Raw genomic sequence first — 22,884 nt, 5'->3', positions numbered from 1 at the left:
GACAGACCACTCTGTCATTAAGTAACATGTAATTAATAATCTCGTTATTTACTGCTCACTACTTTAGTGGCAAAATATCATCTCGGAGGAATTCTTCAAGGTGCACCACTGTTCTGTAATCTTTTTCTTTTCATCCACACTGTAGCAGGTAGATTAAATGGACTTTTAGAGTAACAGCACAGTATTCAAATTAATTTTAGAATATTTCCTCACTATCTACGCTGTAAATGATATACGAGACACTCTTTAGGAGCACCAATTTTCAGTTCAGTTACCGTACTCCCAATCGTAGCACTGTGAATTCTTTATAAGCACTTTTTACTTGATACACGCCTCCACTGATTTCTGGAGGGCTTTGTTCTTATCTTCAATATATATGCACATTTCAAGATTTTATATAATAACGAAGTGAGGGGAGATTGAGTTTTCGGTTCACACTTTGCTTCTGATGCCAAGGTGAGTTCAAGAGGACCATATATAGATTGCAACACATGTAGATGTGAAAAGTCTACTGTAGATGGATGGCAATCATGTGATAATGAATGGAAAATCCGGAAATGGCCCTCCAGAGAGCCCTTGTGGAATTTAGCCGTGAGATGCACTTGAAGTTTTTGCTACACAAGTAGTTGGGTACTTTGAGAGTACTGGCCGGTAAGTCCGAAGGATTATAGAGTTCTTTCTAAATTCAAAATTTCATTAAAGGTTTTTTTAATAATGTGTATTGAGATGCTGATGTCTTGCAAAGTCCATCTGCAGGGATTGGTACACTTAAACCATCGGCAAGTTCGTTTATATCTCTTTATAAATCTCTCTATTGAAATGAGCCAACGGCCGTAGCCGTGTTGAAACACCGGATCCCGTGAGACCTCCGAAGTTAAGCAACATTGGGCGTGGTCAGGAGTTGGATGGGTTGCCACGCGCTGTTGGTGGGGGGTAAGGGAATGGAGGAGCGGAAAGGAACTGGCCACCCTACCGCACGTAAACTCCGGCTCAGGAGCACCTCTGCGGAGGTTCCGACCTGCCTTCGGGCAGAATAACCCTTACCTTACCTAATGAAATGAAATGAAATGAAATGAAATGAAATGAAATGGTCCGCCTCTGTGGTGTAGTGGTTAGCGTGATTAGCTGCCATCCCCGGAGGTCCGGGTTCGATTCCCGCTCTGCCACGAAATTTGAAAAGTGGTGCGAGGGCTGGAACGGGGTCTACTCAGCCTCGGGAGGTCAACTGAGTAGAGGTGGATTCGATTCCCACCTCAGCCATCCTGGAAGTGGTTTTCCGTGGTTTTCCACTTCTCCTCCTAACTTAAGGCCACGGCCGCTTCCTTCCCTCTTCCTTGCCTATCCCTTCCAATCTTCCCTTCCCTCCACAAGGCCCCTGTTCAGCATAGCAGGTGAGGCCGCCTGGGCGAGGTACTGGCCATTCTCCCCAGTTGTATCCCCGACCAAGAGTCTGAAGCTCCAGGACACTGCCCTCGAGGTGGTAGAGGTGGGATCCCTCGCTGAGTCCGAGGGAAAAACCGAACCTGGAGTGTAAACAGCTGATGATGATGATGATGAAATGAAATGGCGTATGGCTTTTAGTGCCGGGAGTGCCCGAGGACAAGTTCGACTCGCCATATGCAGGTCTTTCGATTTGACCCCCGTAGGCGACGTGCGCGTCGTGATGAGGATGCTATGATGATGAAGACGACACAAACACCCAGCCCCTGTTTCAGCAAAATTAACCAATTATGGTTAATATTCCCGACCCTGCCGTGAATCGAAACAGGCACCCCTGTGATCAAAGGCCAGCATGCTAACAATTTAGCCATGGAGCCGGACAATCTCTCTGTTGCTTCTGGAGCGTGAGACATTGGGTCGGGGATACAGATGGGGAGGAGCACCAGTACTTAGCCCAGGCTGCCTCGCCTGCTATGCGGAGCAGGGGCCTTGTGGGGAGATTGTAACATTGGAAGGGACAGACAAGGAGGAGACAGACAAAGAAGACAAGGAGTTCGTGTTCCGAAAACAAAAATGCTTTAGCCGTGTTTGTCTTCTTTTATGTGTTTACGATTGTTCATGTTGTCGAGTTGATACAGTTCTTGTCATTTGAAGATTGTATCATTAAGATAACGAGGAGCTGGGCTGAGTGGTTCAGACGGTTGAGGCGCTGGGCTTTTGAACCCAACTTGGCAGGTTCGATTCTGGCTCCATCCGGTGGTATTTGAAGTACGTCAGCCTCGTGTCGGTACATTTATTTGCACGTAAAAGAACTCCTAAAGGACTCTATTCCGGCAACTCGGCGTCTCCGAAAACCGTAATAAAGTAGTTAGTGGGATGTAAAGCCAATAATATTATTATTTAGATAACGAGGAAGAATTTCCATCAGTATGCGGAGCTTTTGCACAAATCATAGGAAGTTCCAAACTAGCTCCACTATTTAACGCCTCGGGTCCGACTTCCCTTCTGTTTTTTTCCTATACTGACGGCATTTGATTTACGAGACGTATGCACTTTTGCTTCTTTCCTTGTTAATCTGTTTACACTCCAGGGTTGGTTTTACCCTCGGACTCAGCGAGGGATCCCACACCTACCGTCTCAAGGGCAGTGTCCTGGAGCGTGAGACATTAGGTCGGGGGATACAACTGGGGAGGATGACAAGTACCTCGCCCAGGCGGCCTCACCTGCTATGCTGAACAGGGGCCTTGTGGGGGGATAGTAAGATTGGAAGGGATAGACAAGGTAGAGGGAAGGAAGCGGTCGTGGCCTTAAGTTAGGTACCATCCCGGCATTTGCCTGGAGGAGAAGTGGGAAACCACGGAAAACCACTTTGAGGAGGGCTGAGGTGGGAATCGAACTCACCTCTACTCAGTTGACCCCCCGAGGCTGAGTGGACCCCGTGCCAGCCCTCGTACCACTTTTCAAATTTCGTGGCAGAGACGGGAATCGAACCCGGGCCTCCGGGGGTGGCAGCTAATCACACTAACCACCTTGTGTCACCGGTCCTTAACTGACTCAGCCATAAATACAGCATACAAAATGCTCGCTAAAGGATTATTACTTAAGTATGTCCGTTCGACATCGAAAGTTAATATCCGTGTCAAAGTCTTCAATAATTCTTTATAATGTTCATTTAATTTTCTACCATTGCGGAACACGTGACAGGCATACTACAATATAATTGTTTTTACGTCCCAGTAAATACTTTAAAATGTTTTCGGAGACGCCGAGGTGCCGGAATTTTGTCCCGCGTGCGTTCTTTTACGTGCCAGTAAATCTACCGACATGAGGCTGACGTATTTGAGCACCTTCAAATACCACGGTACTGAACCGAACTTGCGAAGTTGGGGTCAGAAGACCAGCGCCTCAACTGTCTGAGCCACTCAGCCCGGTGGCTTACATATTAAAATCGATCTTCTCCATAAATTAACAACAACTCAACGTACTCTTCACAAGAATACATCGTGAGGAAATGAATAAGTGCTGTGACGTGACCTCATAGATGTGTGCGTTGGAATCGGCTGGTTGTGGATTCGAATCCCACGCTGGCCGTCCTGAAAATGGTTTTCCTCGGTTTCCCATTTTTTTGCTAGTTGTTTTTACGTCGCACCGACACAGATAGGTCTTATGGCGACTATGGGACGGGAAAGGCCTAGGAATGGGAAGGAATCTTCCCGTGGGCTTAATTAAGGTACAGCCACAGCATTTGCCTGGTGTGAAAACGGGAAACCACGGGAAACTATTTTCAGGGCTTCCGACAGTGGGGTTCGAACCCACTATCTCCCGCATGCGAGCTCACAGCTGCGCGCTCCTAACCGCATGGCCAACTCGCTCGGTTTTCCCATTTTTACTTCTAGGCAAATGCTGGGACGGCACCTTAAAACACCTACGCCTATTTCCTTTCCAATTCTTCCCCCACCCATCCTTAAGGGAAGGATGCCAAATCAGAGCGCATCCCTTAAAACCAACAGGAAAAGAAATCATCATCATCATCATCATCTGTTTACCCTCCAGGTTCGGGTTTTCCCTCGGACTCAGCGAGGGATCCCACCTCTACCGCCCCAAGGGCAGTGTCCTGGAGCTTCAGACTCTCGGTCGGGGGATACAACTGGGGAGTATGACCAGTACCTCGCCCAGGCGGCCTCACCTGCTATGCTGAACAGGGGCCTTGTAGGGGGATGGGAAGATTGGAAGGGATAGGCAAGGATGAGGGAAGGAAGCGGCCGTGGCCTTAAGTTAGGTACCATCCCGGCATTCGCCTGGAGGTGAAGTGCGAAACCACGGAAAACCACTTCGAGGACGGCTGAGGTGGGAATCGAACCCACCTCTACTCAGTTGACCTCCCGAGGCCTCGTACCACTTTTCAAATTTCGTGGCAGAGCCGGGAATCGAACCCGGACCTCCGGGGGTGGCAGCTAATCACGCTAACCACTACACCACAGAGTCGGCCAGGAAAAGAAATATTGATTATTCTTATTATATCTCCGGTAAAATGGAGCACATCTGTCGTTTGAAAAAATTACCTTCCGCTGGATTCGAACTTCTCCGCTGCCGATCCCAAACACCTCGTGCTCCAGCCCCTAACAACTTCGGCCACGAAGTCACCATATACCGCATTTGCTAGTGGTTTAATACTTAAGTATGGTCGTTCCACCTCGAAAGTTAATGTCCGTGTCAAAGTATTCAATGATGTTTTATAGTGTTCATTTAATTTCTTTACATTACAGAATGCGGGGCATAACCTATTAATTCGATCGTATTACGGGTACGTGTTTTATTTCAAGGCGCAATGAATCACATGTTTGCAGAATGGTCCTTAGTATTTGGCGCGGAACTGTGTATAGTAGTTTTTCCTTTGCTAGGTTCATGGATCGTCCGCCTCTGTGGTGTAGTGGTTAGTGTGATTATCTGCCACCTCCGGAGGCCCGGGTTCGATTCCCGGCTCTGCTTCGAAATTTGAAAAGTGGTACGAGAGCTGGAACGGGATCTACTCAGCCTCGGCAGGTCAGCTGAGTAGAGGTTGGTTCGATTCCCACCTCAGCCATCCTTGAAGTGGTTTTCCGTGGTTTCCCACTTCTCCTGCGGGCAAATGCTGGGTTCGTACCTATCTTAAGGCCACGGCCGCTTCCTTTCCACTCCTAGCCCTTTCCTGTCCCGTCGTCGCCATAAGACCTATCTGTGTCGGTGCGACGTAAAGCAACTAGCAAAAAGAAAAAAAAAGAGGAAACTGTAGGCATTAAATTTGAAATCATCTTGACCGGACATTTAAAAGTTGTACAAGAAATTTATCCCTTACTGGTTCCTTTAATTGTACCTTGAACACTTTGAGGCCCGGTTTCATCAACGTGGGTTAAATATTCTCTAACTCTGGGTTTGTTAACTTAGGGTTAATATTTTAACTCATTCTTACAAGTCACGCGTTTCACCAAGCTATTTCGACAGAGGGTTAACTAATACCGCGTTAACCCTCGCAGGAAACAGCTGTCCTAATAATCAAGGAGGCAGTGACTAAAAATCAGAGATCATGAACACACTTCTTGCGTGGTTCTTTTGTTTATTTCTTGCGCTGTATTTCGTTTTCTTCCTTAGGTCCATGGTAGATATTATTCTTTCCTGATCTTGAACGAAAAATGGAAGAAGTGCAGAAGAAAAATAGTGGCACGAATTTTTCTGCTTTAGAAAAATCATTACTTATTGAATTAGCCACCGAGTACCGAAGTATTATAGAATGCAAGAAGATTGACGGTATACAATTAAAAGAAAAGCAGGATACATGGAAAAGAATAACAGGGGAATTTAATAATATTGCCCACGTTACAGTGCGATCTACGAAATAACTAAAACAGTTCTATAAAAATTTTAGCTTCTCTGTGCCAAGAGTTGTTTTGAAAGTTGGCACACCTTCACAGCAATAATACACACGGAAGTAAATATACAGTTTAATTTAAAAGTGCATTTCTGTATAACCACTACGTAATACACAGTATAATGTTCATAAGTGTTGTACTATTGAAGTGGTGGTGTGCAGTTGCATTCCTATATGCCACTGCAGTGCTGTCGTTATCAATGTGAAGAATGATGTCATTCTCAATTCCAACATTCCTATTCCTTTTCCTTCCTGTGAGATACTGACGCAGAGTCAAGTCCTGTGGAGGAAGTTAATCTCGGGTCTCCACAGCAATATTGTGTAATACCGCTATTGCTACTATTACGGTCAATGTAGTTTTTTTTAGTTCGCAAGCCCAAGTTTGTTTCGATCAGCTGTGTATTCTAACCTCTCGCGAACTTCATCGACGAATTTTCTGACGACGGTTTTTGAAGTCTATCTCTTCAGAAATTATTCCTCAGATAGATTTTCAAAGTCTTTCCTTCTTATTATAGGCCTATTTCTGTTAGGAACACCGTTTAACAAATCTAAATAAAGCAACTTTGCATCAAATGCATGATTTACTGTGGCCATATTGCTTTTAACCTCGAATAAACAGTTTAACCCAGGTGAAAGGAGGGGTTAACTTAACTCCGGTCTTAACCTAGAGTTAAAAATAACCCTCCTTGATGAAACGGAATGACCAGTCAAACTCAGAGTTAAAACTGTGTAACTCGGGGTTAAGGTTTAACCCACGTTGATGAAACCGGCCCTGAGTGTTATTACGACGTGTTCCTTTGAATTGGTATCAGCTGTAAGTATCTCAAGCCTAATGTGGTGATGTATCATTTTAGTTTCACAAACGAGATATAGTATGACTTGAAATTATATTTACACTTCACACTCAAATTTACAAGTAATTCACTGATAACTGATAGTCTGCATTACGATGACTCAGTATTCGGCTGTCACCGAACTGACACAAGAACTCAACCGAACAGATACACGAAAACACACTCCGAACATATAATCCATTTGTTCACTGACGATTACGTATCCATATCACTGTTTCCCATTCGTCCCCTACCAATTGACTCAATTGACTTCATGGCAAGTCTATCCATTCATCTCCTTCCAACCAACTGAGCTATCCAACTGACTTCTTCAACTGAACTCACTGACCATCTTTGGCCCACTCTCCTTCCAACTCATCTGACCGACTGAGGTCTCACCATCCAAATGACTGTCGCTATAGGATACAGCCCATATATAGTCATTAGTTGTCACATGGTATAACACCCACGTCAGAGCTCAACATAGATATGATGTCACTCCCACCCGGCTACAAATGTCACATATTATGTTCAAATAGCTCAGTCGAATACGGAACTCCCTAAATATGATCTCATCGCTAAATGCATACAATGACAGAGCGATGACTCGACAGTTACTGTAACAGTATTGCACCATGTGCAATGTTTTAAAAGGTAGTATCACAAATAATATATCCATATCTGATATTAGGCATTAAGTCTCACTCTACATTATTTTAATGCTAACACACACACACATATATAATAAAAAATTAACTACAATGAAGCAAGCGATAATTACCGTAACTAATACATAGCGAAATCAGATTATGGAATTGAATCAAACAATAATAGTTATACTAACAATACAGACACAATAATAATACAGATACAACAACAATAATAACAATAATACAAATAACGATAATAGTAATACAAATAAAATAATAATAATAATAATAATAATAATAATAATAATAATACAAATGTAACTTGATTTGAACCGTTACACCAGCTGGAAATCGAACCCAGGGCCCTCTGAGCTGAAGGTCACTACGCTGACCACTCAGCCAAGGAGCTGGACTAACACGGTACCTTAGATCGTATTATTATTATTATTATTATTATTATTATTATTATTATTATTATTATTATTATTATTATTATTATTATTATTATTATTAGCGTATTCTCCCAATAATGGAAGACGTTAAGCAAACAACTCTATTATTATTATTATTATTATTATTATTATTATTATTATTATTATTATTATTATTATTATTATTATTATTATTATTATTATTATTATTATTATTGGCAACTTTACTTGCATCCTGTCTTCAGAATAGAATGCTCTTCTCTCCCAATCATGGATGACCAGCTATTCGGGAGAGAGTAGTCATTTGTTGTGATCTTATTTAAGGTAGATTGAGACATCAATACTTTTTGAATGCAAATCAAACGTTATAATTAACTACAACCCTAATATGCTCATTCTAAGGCACCTTGATTTCATTCATGGTATAAACCTAATAATAAAATAATTTTTAAAAATATGCAGTTAGTTATTCATAATACAACATTATAAAGGTATTCCAGCTACCAAAATGTCACAAAAATAATTAAAATATACTTTATTTATGTGGTGCTGTCATCGTACGCTCCTAATCAACTGGGTAGATCGGATAGGACAGGAAGACGTCTTGATGGGAAAGGAGCAGAAGATTATGAACACCATCAAGACCCAGAAACGTGCCTACTCAGGTCATGAGATGAGACCCTGAGAATAATATAATAATATTAGTTTGATTTCTCCCAGGTTTCTTCCATTTTCTGTTTAATAGCTTAACAAAATGCAAAGTACAAGTTCATTTACTATGTTACCTCTTTCCTATCTGCCTGCATATATTTCTTTTATTTTCCAGGTTTCTTTGGAATCTTGCATATCATTATTGAATAAAATATACTGATTTTCCTTATATTCTCACCGAGAGAGTTGGCTACGGCGTTCGGTCATATAGCTGTGAGTACGCACTAGGGAGATTATGGTTTAGACCCCCACCCTCGACAGTCCTAAAGATAGCTTTCCATGGTTTCCTGTTTTCATACCAGATACATGTTGAGGTTGTTTGTTAATTAAGACTACGACCATTACCTTACCAATCCCAGCCTTTCCCCCCTTAGATAACCGAAAACCTTCGTTGTGTTAGTGCGATGTAGAACCACTAGCCAGTAGCGGCGATTGGGGATTAAAAGGGGGGGGGGCAAAAACATATACAGATAACAGAAAGTAGCCGGGTTGTGGGATATAGCGGGTGGGGAGGCGGGTTATACACATCAAAACTGAACAAAAAAGATACAAAATGGTAAGTTTTCAATGCTCTTTGAGCAAATTTCGACAGAAAGGTAAAGGTTGACAGTTTACTAACTTAAGTGCGGCAATAATTGTTTTTTTTTCACCAAGGAAACAATATTACACACGTATTACAATTAAATAGAAGTAAGGCGTGATTATAAAATTAAAAAATCATTTAGTATTTCACTACACTGTAAGAAACTAACAGACAATATTAAAGAGAATGCCAGACTGACGAATTCACTCGGCAAGCAGGTGAACCATATCTCATTATCCACGACCTTGGCAAAAAATATACCCCTGTCACCCTTCCTCATAGCATTTGCGAAGCCTCCACTACTTGCTGTGGCGCTATACAAATCTGTTAGCCGCGACAAACGACATTTTGTGTGTATTTTCGATAATAATTTTGTTAAAAATTAAAAATTTGCACAATATGTTTTTTTTAATAATTCCTAGTTTGAGCCGGCTAAAATGGAATAAAATTGTAATGTTTTTCTCTACAAAGTGGGGTGGCTACTGCCCCCCTCGCCCCCCCCCCCTTAGTCGCCGCTAATTCCACTAGCAAAAGTAATATTCCTTTCCCACAAAATTGTTTAATACCTCTTGAACTGTGGGGGGAAAACGCTCTTTACACTGAACTGGTCATTGCATAGTCAGCACCAAATGAAACATCGGAATCAGGACTGCTCTGCGGATAGGGTGAAGAAACTACTGCATGGCATGGGAATGGGATACTTCTGGGAAAGAAAATTATCAGGAGATTGTGCAAGACGGTAGTCCAAAAAGTGAAAGTCATAGAAGCGACTTTGACTAAAATACAGCTCCAGTATTTGTCTGGTGTGTTAATGGGAAACCACGGAAAACTGTCTTCAAGTCTGTTCACCCTGGGATTCGAAGTCACCATCTCCCGAATATAAGTTTATAGCTTCGTGACTCAAACCACGCAGCCAACTCGCTTGGTGGGCAAAGCGCGCTTTCAACCTCAAGTGTACATACGACGGTAACAAGTGATATTGAATAGGTATTTGTGGGCCAAGAACCAACTTTCTGGCTTATGTAAAGTTGCGATCATATATGTGTTTTATGTTACAGGAAATCATGAAGATATTTCTGGTATTGAGCGCAATAATCGCCATCAGTCAGGCGCTCACATACTCTGCTCTGGTCAGGCAGGAGTGGCATAGTTTTAAGGTATGACATTCTGAAGCAAGTACTGTACTTGATAAGAGTAGACTTATTGGATCAGAAGTTGAAACTGAATTATCAGAAATACTGTAGAGTACTGGAAGAGAAACTAGGAGGTTTCCAATAAATCATAATATTGCTTGACAATCCAATCCAATCCAATCCAATCCAATCCAATCCAATCCAATCCAATCCAATCCAATCCAATCCAATCCAATCCAATCCAATCCAATCCAATCCAATCCAATCCAATCCAATCCAATCAAATCAAATCAAATCAAATCAAATCAAATCAAATCAAATTCCCATGGCGCAACAGCTCCGAAAGGCACGGCCTACCAAGCGAACGCTGCTCAGTCCGAAGGCCTGCAGATTCTGAGGTGTCATGTAGTCAGCACGACAAATCCTTTCGGCCGTTATTCTTGGTATCCTATACATTGCTTGTCAATTCCTACATGGATTCAAAAATGATAAAAGGAAATTATGAAATGGAATGGCGTATGGCTTTTAGGTGCCGGGAGTGTCCAAGGACAAGTTCCGCTCGCCAGGTGCAGGCACCCGTAGGTGCCCTGCGCGTCGTGATGAGGATGAAATGATGATGAAGACGACACATACACCCAGCCCCCTGCCAGCGAAATTAACCAATTATGGTTAAAATTCCTAATAACAGGAAACAATATTACATTTCAAGCAAAACGATCTTAATTTTTTTTGTAATACAGTAGCTGATTATCACTCTCTACACAACGACTTCAATTAAGGATAACGAAACTGGGAAAAAATTAAGAATCTGTAGGTGGATTAGCAAACTGACATAGAGGTGGTCTTAATTAAGATACACCCCAGTACTTGTCTGGTGTGATAATGGGAAACCATGGAAAACTATCTTCCATGGGATTCGAACTCATCATCACCCGAATAATAAGTGCAAAGTTATATGAGGCGAACCGCGGAGCCAACCACAGGACAAATAATGCTGCAGCCTCAAGAAGAGCTTTTGAGTCCCTACTCCCCGTACCGTAGGTCGGCACCTTCTCTGATTTACTTGTGCAGCGGGACGTCTACCTTAATGTTTCAGGTTCATGGCAGAATCAAAACGAATTTCTCTACAACTCACTAAATGGGAGTTAAAGTATTGCGTATGTTAGGGGGAATATTTGTTGATGTTATGTTTGTACCGTTTCCTGACAAGGGACCGGGGGTGAGATGAGATGAAACTATATGGCATGCTTTTTACGGCCGGATGCCCTTCCTGACGCCAACCTCAATTGAGCAGCTAATGAAAATGAAATCAATGATGGTGGATAAGGAGGTGGAAGGAATCGGCTACGGCCTTTGAATAAGAACTGTCTCGGCATTTGCCTGGAAATGGGAAACCACAGAAAACCATTCTGAGGACAACCGACGGTGAGTCTCTCGAATGTAGAACTTGGTTCCAGAGACCGTAGCGCGTTAACAAGGCGGCCACTCCGCAAATCCCTGAGTTTCAGTGACAGTTTTAATTAGTTTTAATCTCAAGCACTGGATCGTATACACTGAGTTAAAGCTTCTCCTGATTTTCGTTTCAGTGACTGGGGCTTTGAGGTGGTCCAGTGGGGGGGGGGGGATCATATGATCGCCTGCTGGTTTTAAGGTTCAGTTCAGCTTGGCCGTTGGCCACTTCATTCGAATGGAATTTCCAGTGTATTCAAACGGAGTTGTGTTGTGTTTACATTACCTGTGATGAGTAGCCTACTGTTACGCCCGGAAAGCCAGCAAAACGTGGTTGTGTCTTCCATAGTGGTGGTGGTGATTATTGCTTTAAGAGGAAGTACAACTGGGCAACCATCCTCTTTTAACAATAACCAGAGGGGAAAATTGGAAGGGATCCGACACCTCGAAAACTGAAGGAAAGACAAGTGCCACCCAGGGTGTGAAAATGCCTGGCTCCATGGCTAAATGGTTATCGTGCTAGCATTTGGTTCAAGGGGAACCGGGTTCGATATTCGGCCGGGTCGGGGATTTTAATCTTACTTGGTTACTTGCATTGGCTCGGGGACTGGGTGTGTGTGTGTGTCGTAAATAGAAAATAAACAAGGAAAGAATGAGAAAAATAAGAAAATATCAGCAAAATAAAAGTCTAAAAATTTTATTTAAAAATGTAAGACCTCCAAACCCTCGAATGCTCTGATACCGTCGGGGTCGGAAAAGAACAAATGTTGACTAAGGGAGGTTGGTTAGGACAGAAATGAAATGGCGTATGGCTTTTAGTGCCGGAAGTGTCCGAGGACATGTTCGGCTCACCAGGTGCAGGTTTTCCGACTTGACTCCCGTAGGCGACCTGCGCGTCGTGATGAGGATGAAATGATGATGAAGACAATACATACACCCAGCCCCCGTGCCAGTGAAATTAACCAATGATGGTTAAAATTCCCGACCCTGCCGGGAATCGAACCCGGGACCCCTGTGACCAAAGGCCAGCACGCTAGCCATTTAGCCATGGAGCCGGACGGTTAGGACAGAAGAAAGTTTCCATAATGAATCTCAGCGCAATCATTTCAGGTACACACGTTTTGAAAGTTATAGCAGGGCAGGGCCGACCTGTATTTCAGAAATTCTTTATTGGAAGAATTCATCGTACCAAATATACCATTCTGCACGTGAAGGCTGCAGTTTCTGTTAAACCTAGCATTTTTGGTGTCTATAAATAAATCGCAAGATCAAAGTTCTAGGTATGGAACATATCTGCCTAAGCCTGTTTTCATTCTTGAGCAACTGTAAATTGAGTTCAGTCATTTGAAGGTTGCAGCAGGTAGTCATTAACGAAACAAGCAGACAAGGCCAGAGTGGTCATATACAAAGAACGCCGCATATACATAAATCTTATTTAAAGAACAACACAACCACCTAGCCTGATTTGCTGACTTTATTGAACAAAGTTCTTAGTAAATAGATCTCACTTAATCGAAATTTGTTTAAACATTGTCATTACACTGGATCTGTTACCACAGCAAGTCACTAGTCGTATCGTAATAACTTGTAAAGGCAAAGATATGTCGACAGTGTCGATTCATAGTATTAAGCATATATTTCTACACCCTCAAGTTATTGTCCGCTTACCACTGTGTCTTCAAGGGACAATCAAAGACACAAAACAAACGACAGTCACTTTAATAATGGAATCATTGTGTCTGGGACTTGTTCTCTAGTCTGGCACTGCTGAGTCGACATATAAGGGGAAATCAGATTGCTTCTTCCCAACTTTCGTCTAGCAGATGAAGCCTGCTATTATGCCAAACCATATAATTATGCACCTGCATAAACATAATATACTGAGCATTACAACTACTTAAAATTAAAAAAGTTTATTATAATTTAAAGTTAATGTGAAATGTAATTTGAATGAAATGTAAAGCATCATAAAAATCATTTTAACATTTTAAAATTAATTTATAATATTTACTATTATTAAAACTATATCTCAAAAAATATAAACTATAATGTTTCTAACCTTGCATTGACATTTTATTCATTTAACTTAATAACCTAACATTTAAGGGTGCTTATAAGAGTAAATTAACATTTGCACCCGAGAAGAAATTTCGTTGTCATAATAAAATCATGCATACAGTACACGATGTCTGTTTTTGAAAATATGGTTTCTACGGCTATTCACATTTTACTCTCTAAAGTAAGAATGGACTCAATAACTATTATGGATCCTGGAGGACTAACGAAGTCATTACAGTGAGAGGATTATTGGTTTGCTATATTTGGTTCTAGCTCCAGCATGACAAGAAATATTCGAGCACTGCAGAGGAGGAATTTCGTATGAAGGTGTATATGGAGAACAGGGAGCTGATCGCCGAGCATAATGCCAGATATGCCATGAAAGAAGTCACTTTCTCTATGGCCATGAATGAGTTTGGAGATCTAGTGAGTATTCCTGCTGACGAAGTCTCTCAACTCTTTCTCTGTTACCACTATCTTACCGGATGAATAATACTTATCTTCTAATATTACCGATACATTTCACAGGACATGTTAACTCAATTTTATGTTCAATTTACAGCTTCATGATGAGTTTGTGAAGATGATGAATGGATACAACAGCACCCACGCCGAAGAAATGGGCAAGAAGGGAACTCCGTACGTTAGTCAGCCCAACGTCAAGGCTCCCGCTTCAGCTGACTGGACTTCAACTGGAGCCGTGTCTGCGATTAAGAACCAGGGATCTTGTGGATCATGCTGGGCATTCAGCGCTGTAAGTTTCCCCATGTCTCGCACATCTTGGTTTTGTTACTTCGGCAGTACATTCTTATAATGATTTTGAAAGATTAGCAACTTCTTTTTTGAAGTAGGGTATTTTTCCATACAGGCAGAAAACGTGCAGAAGCAATAAAGTAAAATTCCTAAAGAACAATCCAATGTCTGTTTCGAATACAGAAACAGGATTGGTACCATGGACAGTAATAAGTATCGCACACAAGAGAGTGTTAGTGAAGGACTTAATCACATTTTATAATTGATGTATAATTGATAATGACAGTTATATATGCCCGTGAAGTGAAATACTTGTCAGTATTTGAACACGACATTAATTCTTGTACACTAACATTACAGCAGTTCATTATATTTCTCAGCATTTTTCAGTGACGGTTAAAGGAGGTAATGTCATCAGGTATTCAAATATCAACCTGCCCACCAACATTTGAAAGTCCAGGAAAAGTCTCCTTTATACAACAGGAATCCTTAATGAACCACCTCAGGCATCAAGAACAAGATTCACTCAGTTTTGCTTTGCAAACAGAAGTGGATACACACACTTTTGCATCTGTAGGCTTTTTTGAGGTACGATTTAAAGCAGACTGAAGCAGTTTTGCTTGAGTTTTAAGGGCCTAATCAACAGACAATAGCATAGAGAACAAAATGGTGGCAACAACTTGTTTTCGAGAAAAGTGGATTTACTGCATTTTGCATCTGGGCGCCTCATAATAATATTTGTAAGAAAGTTATAGGGAAATCATCCACTCCTCTGGATTTTGGTTTCATAGAATGTAATACTTTTAACTTCGTTCATAGTAATGGAATGGAATGTAAAACGTTGTTCATCAGGTAAAGGATTAATTGAGAAGTATGGTATGTCCGGCACATGATGTTGTTGTTGAGATTTTGCAATGCCTAAGTACTGTATTTGCAATGATGTTTCGCAAGAAAGTAAATTTACCGTATCTAATGAACTGTTTAATTCGATTTCTAAGGACACGATAGTTGTCGATGTCACTTTGGTCACGAGTTCGTTTAAACCGTCGAACAACTGCATCGTGGTGGACCATCATGTTTTAAATTTCACTATTTAGCCAAGGACAAGAAGGACGAGTAACTTTTATCTGTCTTTTATTTCACAGAGTGTCTACTTGTTTACTTTCGCGTCTATATCGTCCAAGAGGAGTTTGCCATTTCAGGATAGATTGTAAACGTCATGTCCTAACTGTTCCATATTAATGCCTTTTGTGTTTCTGGAAATAACATACGTAGGTGTATATTTTGGCGCTCGAAGGGAGTAAGATATGTATATAAAGGCGTGAGTGGAGATGGCTGGAACGGGAATCTGGCCGTGAGTTATAACTTTGCCTATGTTATTTGTCACAATTTGGCCAATGAGCGTGTGTGTTGCGTAGTTATTTGCGTACAGTAAATGTGATTCGTAGGCTCTAAACGGAGGATGGTCACATCACAGAAAAAAAGCATGTCAATAAATTGTTTAATTTCGTATATTTTAGGAAGTAGCAATTATGGCAATTTTATGCCTGAACTACGTAGCAAGTAAACGGAATTGGAATTCAGTCATATTTGTTATTTTGGGCGGCTTGAATACAAAAACTATGAGGAGTTTCTGTTGGTAACAATGATTTCAGCAAACATGAACTCTGATCCTAGCTGTGCATTGTTTGATGATACTCATATTTTCCGGCTTTTAAAGTCGTTTCTGAAGTATATGGTCATCCTACCTCGTCTTCTGCCATCGGATCTATCGTGGCGTAAGAGGGAATACCGGTCTAGCTATATCATACCGGAGGATTTGCTTGGGGTAAGCCAGCTTTCGCTAATGCAAATGATGTGGATATTATTTTCACTCATTGTAACTTGAATTTCATCGAAGTGCTCTACCACGCAGAGCATGTTGACATGGTAGCGCTGTAAATGGTTGGTAAAGCGGGACAATGTCTGCTTGAGAAGAATGCCTGTGGTGAACGGTGAGGGGGTAAATGAAATGGCGTACTGCTTTTAGTGCCGGGCGTGTCCGAGGACAAGTTCGGCTCGCCAGATGCAGGTGTTTTTATTTGACTCCCGTAGGCGACCTGCGCGTCACAATGAGGATGAAATGATGATGAAGACGACACATACACCCAGCCCCCGTGACAGTGAAATTAACCAATTATGGTTAAAATTCCCGACCCTGCCAGGAATCGAACCCGGGACCAAAGGCCAGCATGCTAACCATTTAGCCATGGAGCCGGACGGTGAGGGAGTGAAAGGAAGGATGTTGCTAGGGTCTTTGTCAGGTACAGGTATCTGCATCAGCTGTATAAGGAGATCTTAACGGAACAGTACGGTATAGCAAAAATAGCATGCAGCTTTACCTCATCCTCCTGATAATGCCACCGCTGACTACACGCACGGGGACACACTTATAAAAACACTTAACAAACAAATGCGATGTAGAGCTGTATAGGTTCATCTCAGTTGTTTTCTGTTATGTTTCAGACTTTGTATCCTCTCCAGTTCAGTAACAGTGGTGACAGATCCTTTCCTCTCATTGGTAAGGTCGATCACAATACGTCCGTCTTGAGTCCAGATGGTCCGAAGTGATCCCTCGGTGGGTTCAATATTGTCTTAGGGGTCTTGATGAGGGACTCGCTTTCCACACGCGGTCACGTTCGTGGCAGCGCGTGAATTTAACTATTATGGGGTGACTCTCTGTAGTTACCACTTCAGTTGCTGATCGCTGAGACCTCCTCTGCCACTGGTCGAAACTCACCATTGGGAAGTCCACGTTCACCTTGGTTCGGAAAAGTGTCCCTCACTTTCTCATAGATATCCTACCGCAGTTCCTCGGTGACTGCATTGATTCCTGCTGTACTGTTCTTCTTCATCATGAGCTCTTCTAGATGGTCGAGCTGCCGTGCTAACTTACACAGCTCTTCTTCTAGCACGGTAAGTTCGGAGGAGATGGCGCCTCGAAAGTCATGGAAGTCCTAACTAAGCGAGTCTAGGGGCTCTTTCTTGAAGTTGGCATCATTCGTTAGCAACTGAAGGTGTGCCTGAAAAGCTTTCATCGTTGCTTCACATGCATTAGTGCGCTTGTTTATCTGGATTGACATATCTGTTGATATTTATGCTCAAATTCGGATGACAGTTGTATAAATACAATTTGCCGCTCAGATAATGCTTGACTCGAATGAGCAAATTAAAACCATATACAAAAATAACTCCAGCAATTGGAGTGCTTCACAGACTAAGATATAAATTCAACCGTAAGTTTTTAAAATCACCTGGTTTACATGATTCATATTTGGGGATGTTGCAATAAGGAACTCATTGAGAAAGTTACCGTTTTACAAAAAAGAGCACGAGAATGATTAATAATTTACCGCCCTTAACGAATACCGATTATTTGTATAAGAAATGCAGACTCCTGCCACTCCATTTGTTAGGTGCTAGAGCCTCAGCTGTGATGGTATGTAAAATTATCCGTAATTTGATTCATGCAAACACTATCTGTATTGTAAACACTGACATACACTCGTGTAACACCCGAGGAGCTGAGAGAGTCCATACAGAATTTGTAAAAACAAGTAAGTATGGTAGTAACTCCTTATGTCACTACTCTGTGAAGGTGTGCAATGCTCTCCTTAAACATGTACAACAGGCACCAACAATGTCAACATTTAAACAAAAGACAAATAATCAACGGATAAAAGAAAATGAGCAGTAAATTTAACATACCAAATACCGTATTCAACCCTCTACCCTTCCAGCCTTTGAAATGTGGCACAGGCAAAAATTAATCCCAGGGTCGTTAAACGGGTATCACCCACAGAGTTATCTTCGAATAATATAAGTAACCTTAAATTATTTAGCAGGGAAGATGAGAGAGAAGATAAATTAAATAAAAAGATCTAAATGAGAACCTTTGGTAAAAACACAAATTTATTAAATAAAAGATTAAACTTTGGCAAAGAAAAAATCCCTAAACAAAATAAAGGCGTTCGGCTAACATTTCACTGTACATGGATACGTCACTCATAACCTCGTGTCAAATATAACCATATTATGGTTTATTTCATATGTAAAATGTGTTTAATTCACTCAATTATTCACACAAAGCCACTAACTAGTGCCTTTATCTATTAAATTTTGTCGGCCTAAGTATCCAATCAATTTACTTCCATCATCAATTTTACCATGAAAAAAACAATCATGTTAATGAATTCCAAATTCATTCAATACATCTCACTTACTTGAACTCTTATTTTTCATCTCATTATCATTTGCCGACATTTAATCAACTTGTTCCTTTTACTAATACATCTCGGTTTTTAAATTGTATTTCATTGTTACATATTAAAAAATAATATAATTGATCATCATTACATCAATTATCTTCCTGAGTGACCTTTGATATCCAAAATTCGAAATACATTCCTTTATACATGAACTCATTACTCCGTATCCACTCTCCCTTCTTTCCATGAATCACTGCAAAATATAAAATTCTTTCTGAATATAAACATTTGAACTAGATACTGAATCACTAAATCATTATACTTTCAAAATTATTAAATTATAAAAAGGTTATTATTATTATTATTATTATTATTATTATTATTATTATTATTATTATTATTATATTTATTATTAAAAATGATTAAATCATTACAATGTTAAAGATGGTTAAATCTCAAGAATTATTAAATCTCATGACATTTATTAAATTATTCATTAAATCATTATTTTATATCGGCTTCCTCCCCTCATCTATATACACTTAACACGGAACGCAACCGGATCGATAACTACTCCTGATGCAAATAAACTCAAGTTAACATTTTAATTTACCATTACGATATTACTTCACATACACATAATCAGCTGTTTTACTAATACATAAAATAAACAATGACCTTGTAGCGAAGGGACCTAAACTAATTTGAATTCCCACCAAAAATTTAATCTACACTGAATCGATGACAATAGGACAGAACCTTATTGCCTCAAACACAACAACATATGAAATGAATTCACACCATCAAACACAAAGGTTGCAACCACAAATCAAAATTTGCGTTGTCAAATACACAGTAAATACAAGTCACATATGCCACAAAAACAAATCAGTCACATTCATAATTACCAGGTAAATCATGTTCATTGACCTGGTCGGGAATCGAAGTTCCGACCACCTGGATCGCAACATTACAGTGACCTAAAATTTCCTATTTTACAATGGAGTACCGCGGATAATATTATTAAATCTTTAAATCTCAATGTGCTGTTCCTAAATCATTCAATCGGAATTATATAATAAATGGCATTTATTCTTTCATTTCATGACCCTAATCAACGTAGTTTAAATCTCCCTTTAATATACATGCATAGCAGTACGAACGTCTTATCTGTGAGCGCAACTTATTTACTATTTCACACGCACGGCAATCTTTGTGTCAATACAGATTAATATCTCTCCGTTCTAATGAACTCCATATGTTCCTCTCCAAAAATCATCTTCCATATAACTGTATCCCCTTGGGCTATAATATCAATCATTCATGAGCATACAACGCTTTCAATACACAATATTTATCTCACACTTCACATGTCTGCTAGTGCAATTCTTACCAGGATTCATCATAACATATCGAGAAACACTTTACTTCATTTGCCGGCACTATATTCAAATATCTCGTTCCATAATATCACCGGTTCATTACCTGCCACTAGCGCTCGTATGTTAAAGGTCTTACTTCCAAGCTAATCTCAACTAACTCACAAAAATGAATTATATGACAGAATACCTATTCCCTCACAGCACATTTTCATTTACTGGTCAAATGCATGTTACTTATTGATGAAACGGACTCTAAGTATCCACTGTAATTGTGCATGACCGGTCACTGGTTCATATCTTCATGATGTCAATGAACTCTTTCTCTCTCTCGACGATTACAATTATCCATGCAGCATGCCACAAACTATCACTAGCCTATCGCAGTGACTATAAACACATACTGATTGCCATCTATTCTAATTAATATATTTACACACACGAATATCATGTTAGAAGATCACGCGTTACAGAAGACACACGTTTCTTATTGTTAAAGAAGATCAATCATATCTCAACACAGTTTCTTATCCTACACATATTCACTCCCCCAAGGCATCAGTATTGAAATTTACTCCCTATATGTAGCTAACCCTTGCTACATTGAAAAATAAAAATTGAACTTAATCATTTCATGCAAGAAAATTAATTGCAAGTTTAGCTACAGCTTTTCATGCATATGTGACAAGAATATGAATCAGGAGATTTTTATCGAATCCGGTGTAGTTTCATGGTCAGCCGTACAACATTTTGGCCCTCCAGTAGGCCCCATTATGTGATTCACACCATCATAACGGTAGCGTTAACGTGTGCATAAATGCCTTCCTCGACATCCATTTTCTTCACTCTTGTTTGGTACAACATTGCACACTACATCACTCGCATTTTTACACTAAAATACACACAGGAAAATATACATGAATTATACACAAGTACATATTACACTTTTGTCACAATTTAGCAAATACTCCGTCTCTGAAAACTTAGCGATTTCCGACACGTGGCACTGCAAAGCGTCCCGTGACTTTATACCATTTCGGTCCTTAATGTCCAACGAACAGGTTTATAACGTGAGACTGTATATCTCAAAATTCTTGGTTATTCATACTCCCAGTTCTCTAATAAAATAAATCCAGCGGATTCAGTTATACATTCTCAACATGGTATGTATTAGGCTGAGAAATGCTCAAATTCCCGTTCCACGGCGAACACCGCACATCTCCATCCGAGTCGTCCTGAACCAAAAAGCAGCGTGAACCTCCTGGATCAGAGCGTGGGTTCCTGTTGTGCGCTTGCCTCGTGGCGTCGAGCTTAGGGAATTCCCTGATCAGTTGCATAACATCCTGCCTTTAATAGCCACATTCATAAATTACAATAATTTACTAGGATATATCGTCTTAATTTTCCGACTACGTAGAAATCTAAATCTTCTTCTATACTATCTCCCTGCGGACTTTTACAAATATAGCAGGGCTTTCATTTTGGCGTCCATATTTTTTTCTTACTCAGCCACGAGCGCGCTGTGCTTTGATTCGCTGTTCAGAAGTCCTACCAACTTAAATTTTGAATAGCTCTGTCGCATACTTTCTCTCTCTAGAGTGGAAGAATCCATTGCTTCTCTCTTGTGCAATCAAATAACCATGACACCTGTACTATCTGACTACTGACTTGAGCAAGCGGGATTGCAACATATATCCGGCATCTCGTGTAACTTCACTTCATTATTCCCGTAACTTTCTAATACTTTTAATATTCTAGGCCAATGATATGAGCCATTTGGGTTCAGTATTTAGAAATAAGGTAGTCTATTACTGTACTTCAAATATTTTGTAAACTCTGCCAATATTTTATCCTTGTATTGCACCGTTAAGAGCCTCGGCTCGGGTGCCCTTTCATTAGTAAAAAAAAAAGATATTCTACTAGTTACGTGGCTTCTACGAAATATACTGTAGACAGCGCACTCCTATGCGTACGTTACAGTAGTCGCCATGATGGTAGAAATATATCCTCACTTGTTAAATAATTTCGCCTAGGTATTTGAATCTACCTACTTGGATTTTTTCGAATTTGGTGATTAAAGGATAAATGAATAAAAGAACTAATTTTGATTTTATTATATTATGAGTCTGTGATCATTTACCTTTTAAACTATGCACACGTTATGGTAATATATGGACTGGACGTATTTTAAATGATTTATCTAGGGCAATGCGATTGTGTCTTTTTATAAGAAATTTGCTTTAACTTCAAACGGTCCGGAAAATTTCCCTAAGAATTTAACTTTTGATATTGTGTCGGTTAGATTGTTTGACTTATTGGCTGAATGGTTTACGGTTCACAGAGCCATGAGTTCGATTCCCGCCCTGTCCGTAGATTTTAACTGTGTAAAGTTAATTTCTCTGGCCCGGGGTCTGAGTGTTTGTGTTCGTCTTAACACACTTCTGTATAACATACAACACTATATTACCAACCAAAATATGGGGAAAAAGTGATGTTAAGGGTCATCATGATCAGAATAGGAGACTCCGCCAAGAAGAAGCAGGTTTCAGAGAAGGTCAGTCTACTGTGGATCAGATTAACACACTAAGGATTATCATTGAACAATTTGCTGAATATTAGACATCTTTGTATTTAGTTTTTACTGACCTTGAAAAGGCCTTTGATTCTGTTAACCGGAGAAAATATGGAAAATTCGAAAAAAGTCTTACACCGGCAATGTATGGTTGTTATACTTAGCAAATAGAACAAAAATAGAAGCTGCATGAAGCTTCTGCTGTAAAATCTGGAGTGAGACGAGGATGTCTCCTGTTCC

The 22,884-nt window shown here is 40.3% G+C and overlaps 1 protein-coding gene across 1 annotated transcript in view; it reads left to right on the top strand.

The window, feature by feature from the left end:
- The window catches only part of LOC136876511 (cathepsin L1), a 53,601-nt gene that overhangs the window by 9,210 nt on the left and 21,507 nt on the right, over positions 1 to 22,884 (top strand). The window contains exons 2-4 of the mRNA XM_067150529.2: positions 10,112 to 10,210; positions 13,967 to 14,119; positions 14,256 to 14,447. Of these exons, the coding sequence (XP_067006630.2) occupies positions 10,118 to 10,210; positions 13,967 to 14,119; positions 14,256 to 14,447 (438 nt within the window). The 5' untranslated portion in view covers positions 10,112 to 10,117. The remainder of the gene's footprint in view (positions 1 to 10,111; positions 10,211 to 13,966; positions 14,120 to 14,255; positions 14,448 to 22,884) is intronic.

This window comes from Anabrus simplex, chromosome 1, assembly GCF_040414725.1.
Source record: "Anabrus simplex isolate iqAnaSimp1 chromosome 1, ASM4041472v1, whole genome shotgun sequence".
Lineage (NCBI taxonomy): Eukaryota > Metazoa > Arthropoda > Insecta > Orthoptera > Tettigoniidae > Anabrus > Anabrus simplex.
The sequence above is the reverse complement of the archived record's forward strand: the minus strand, read 5'-3'. Positions and strand labels throughout refer to the sequence as shown.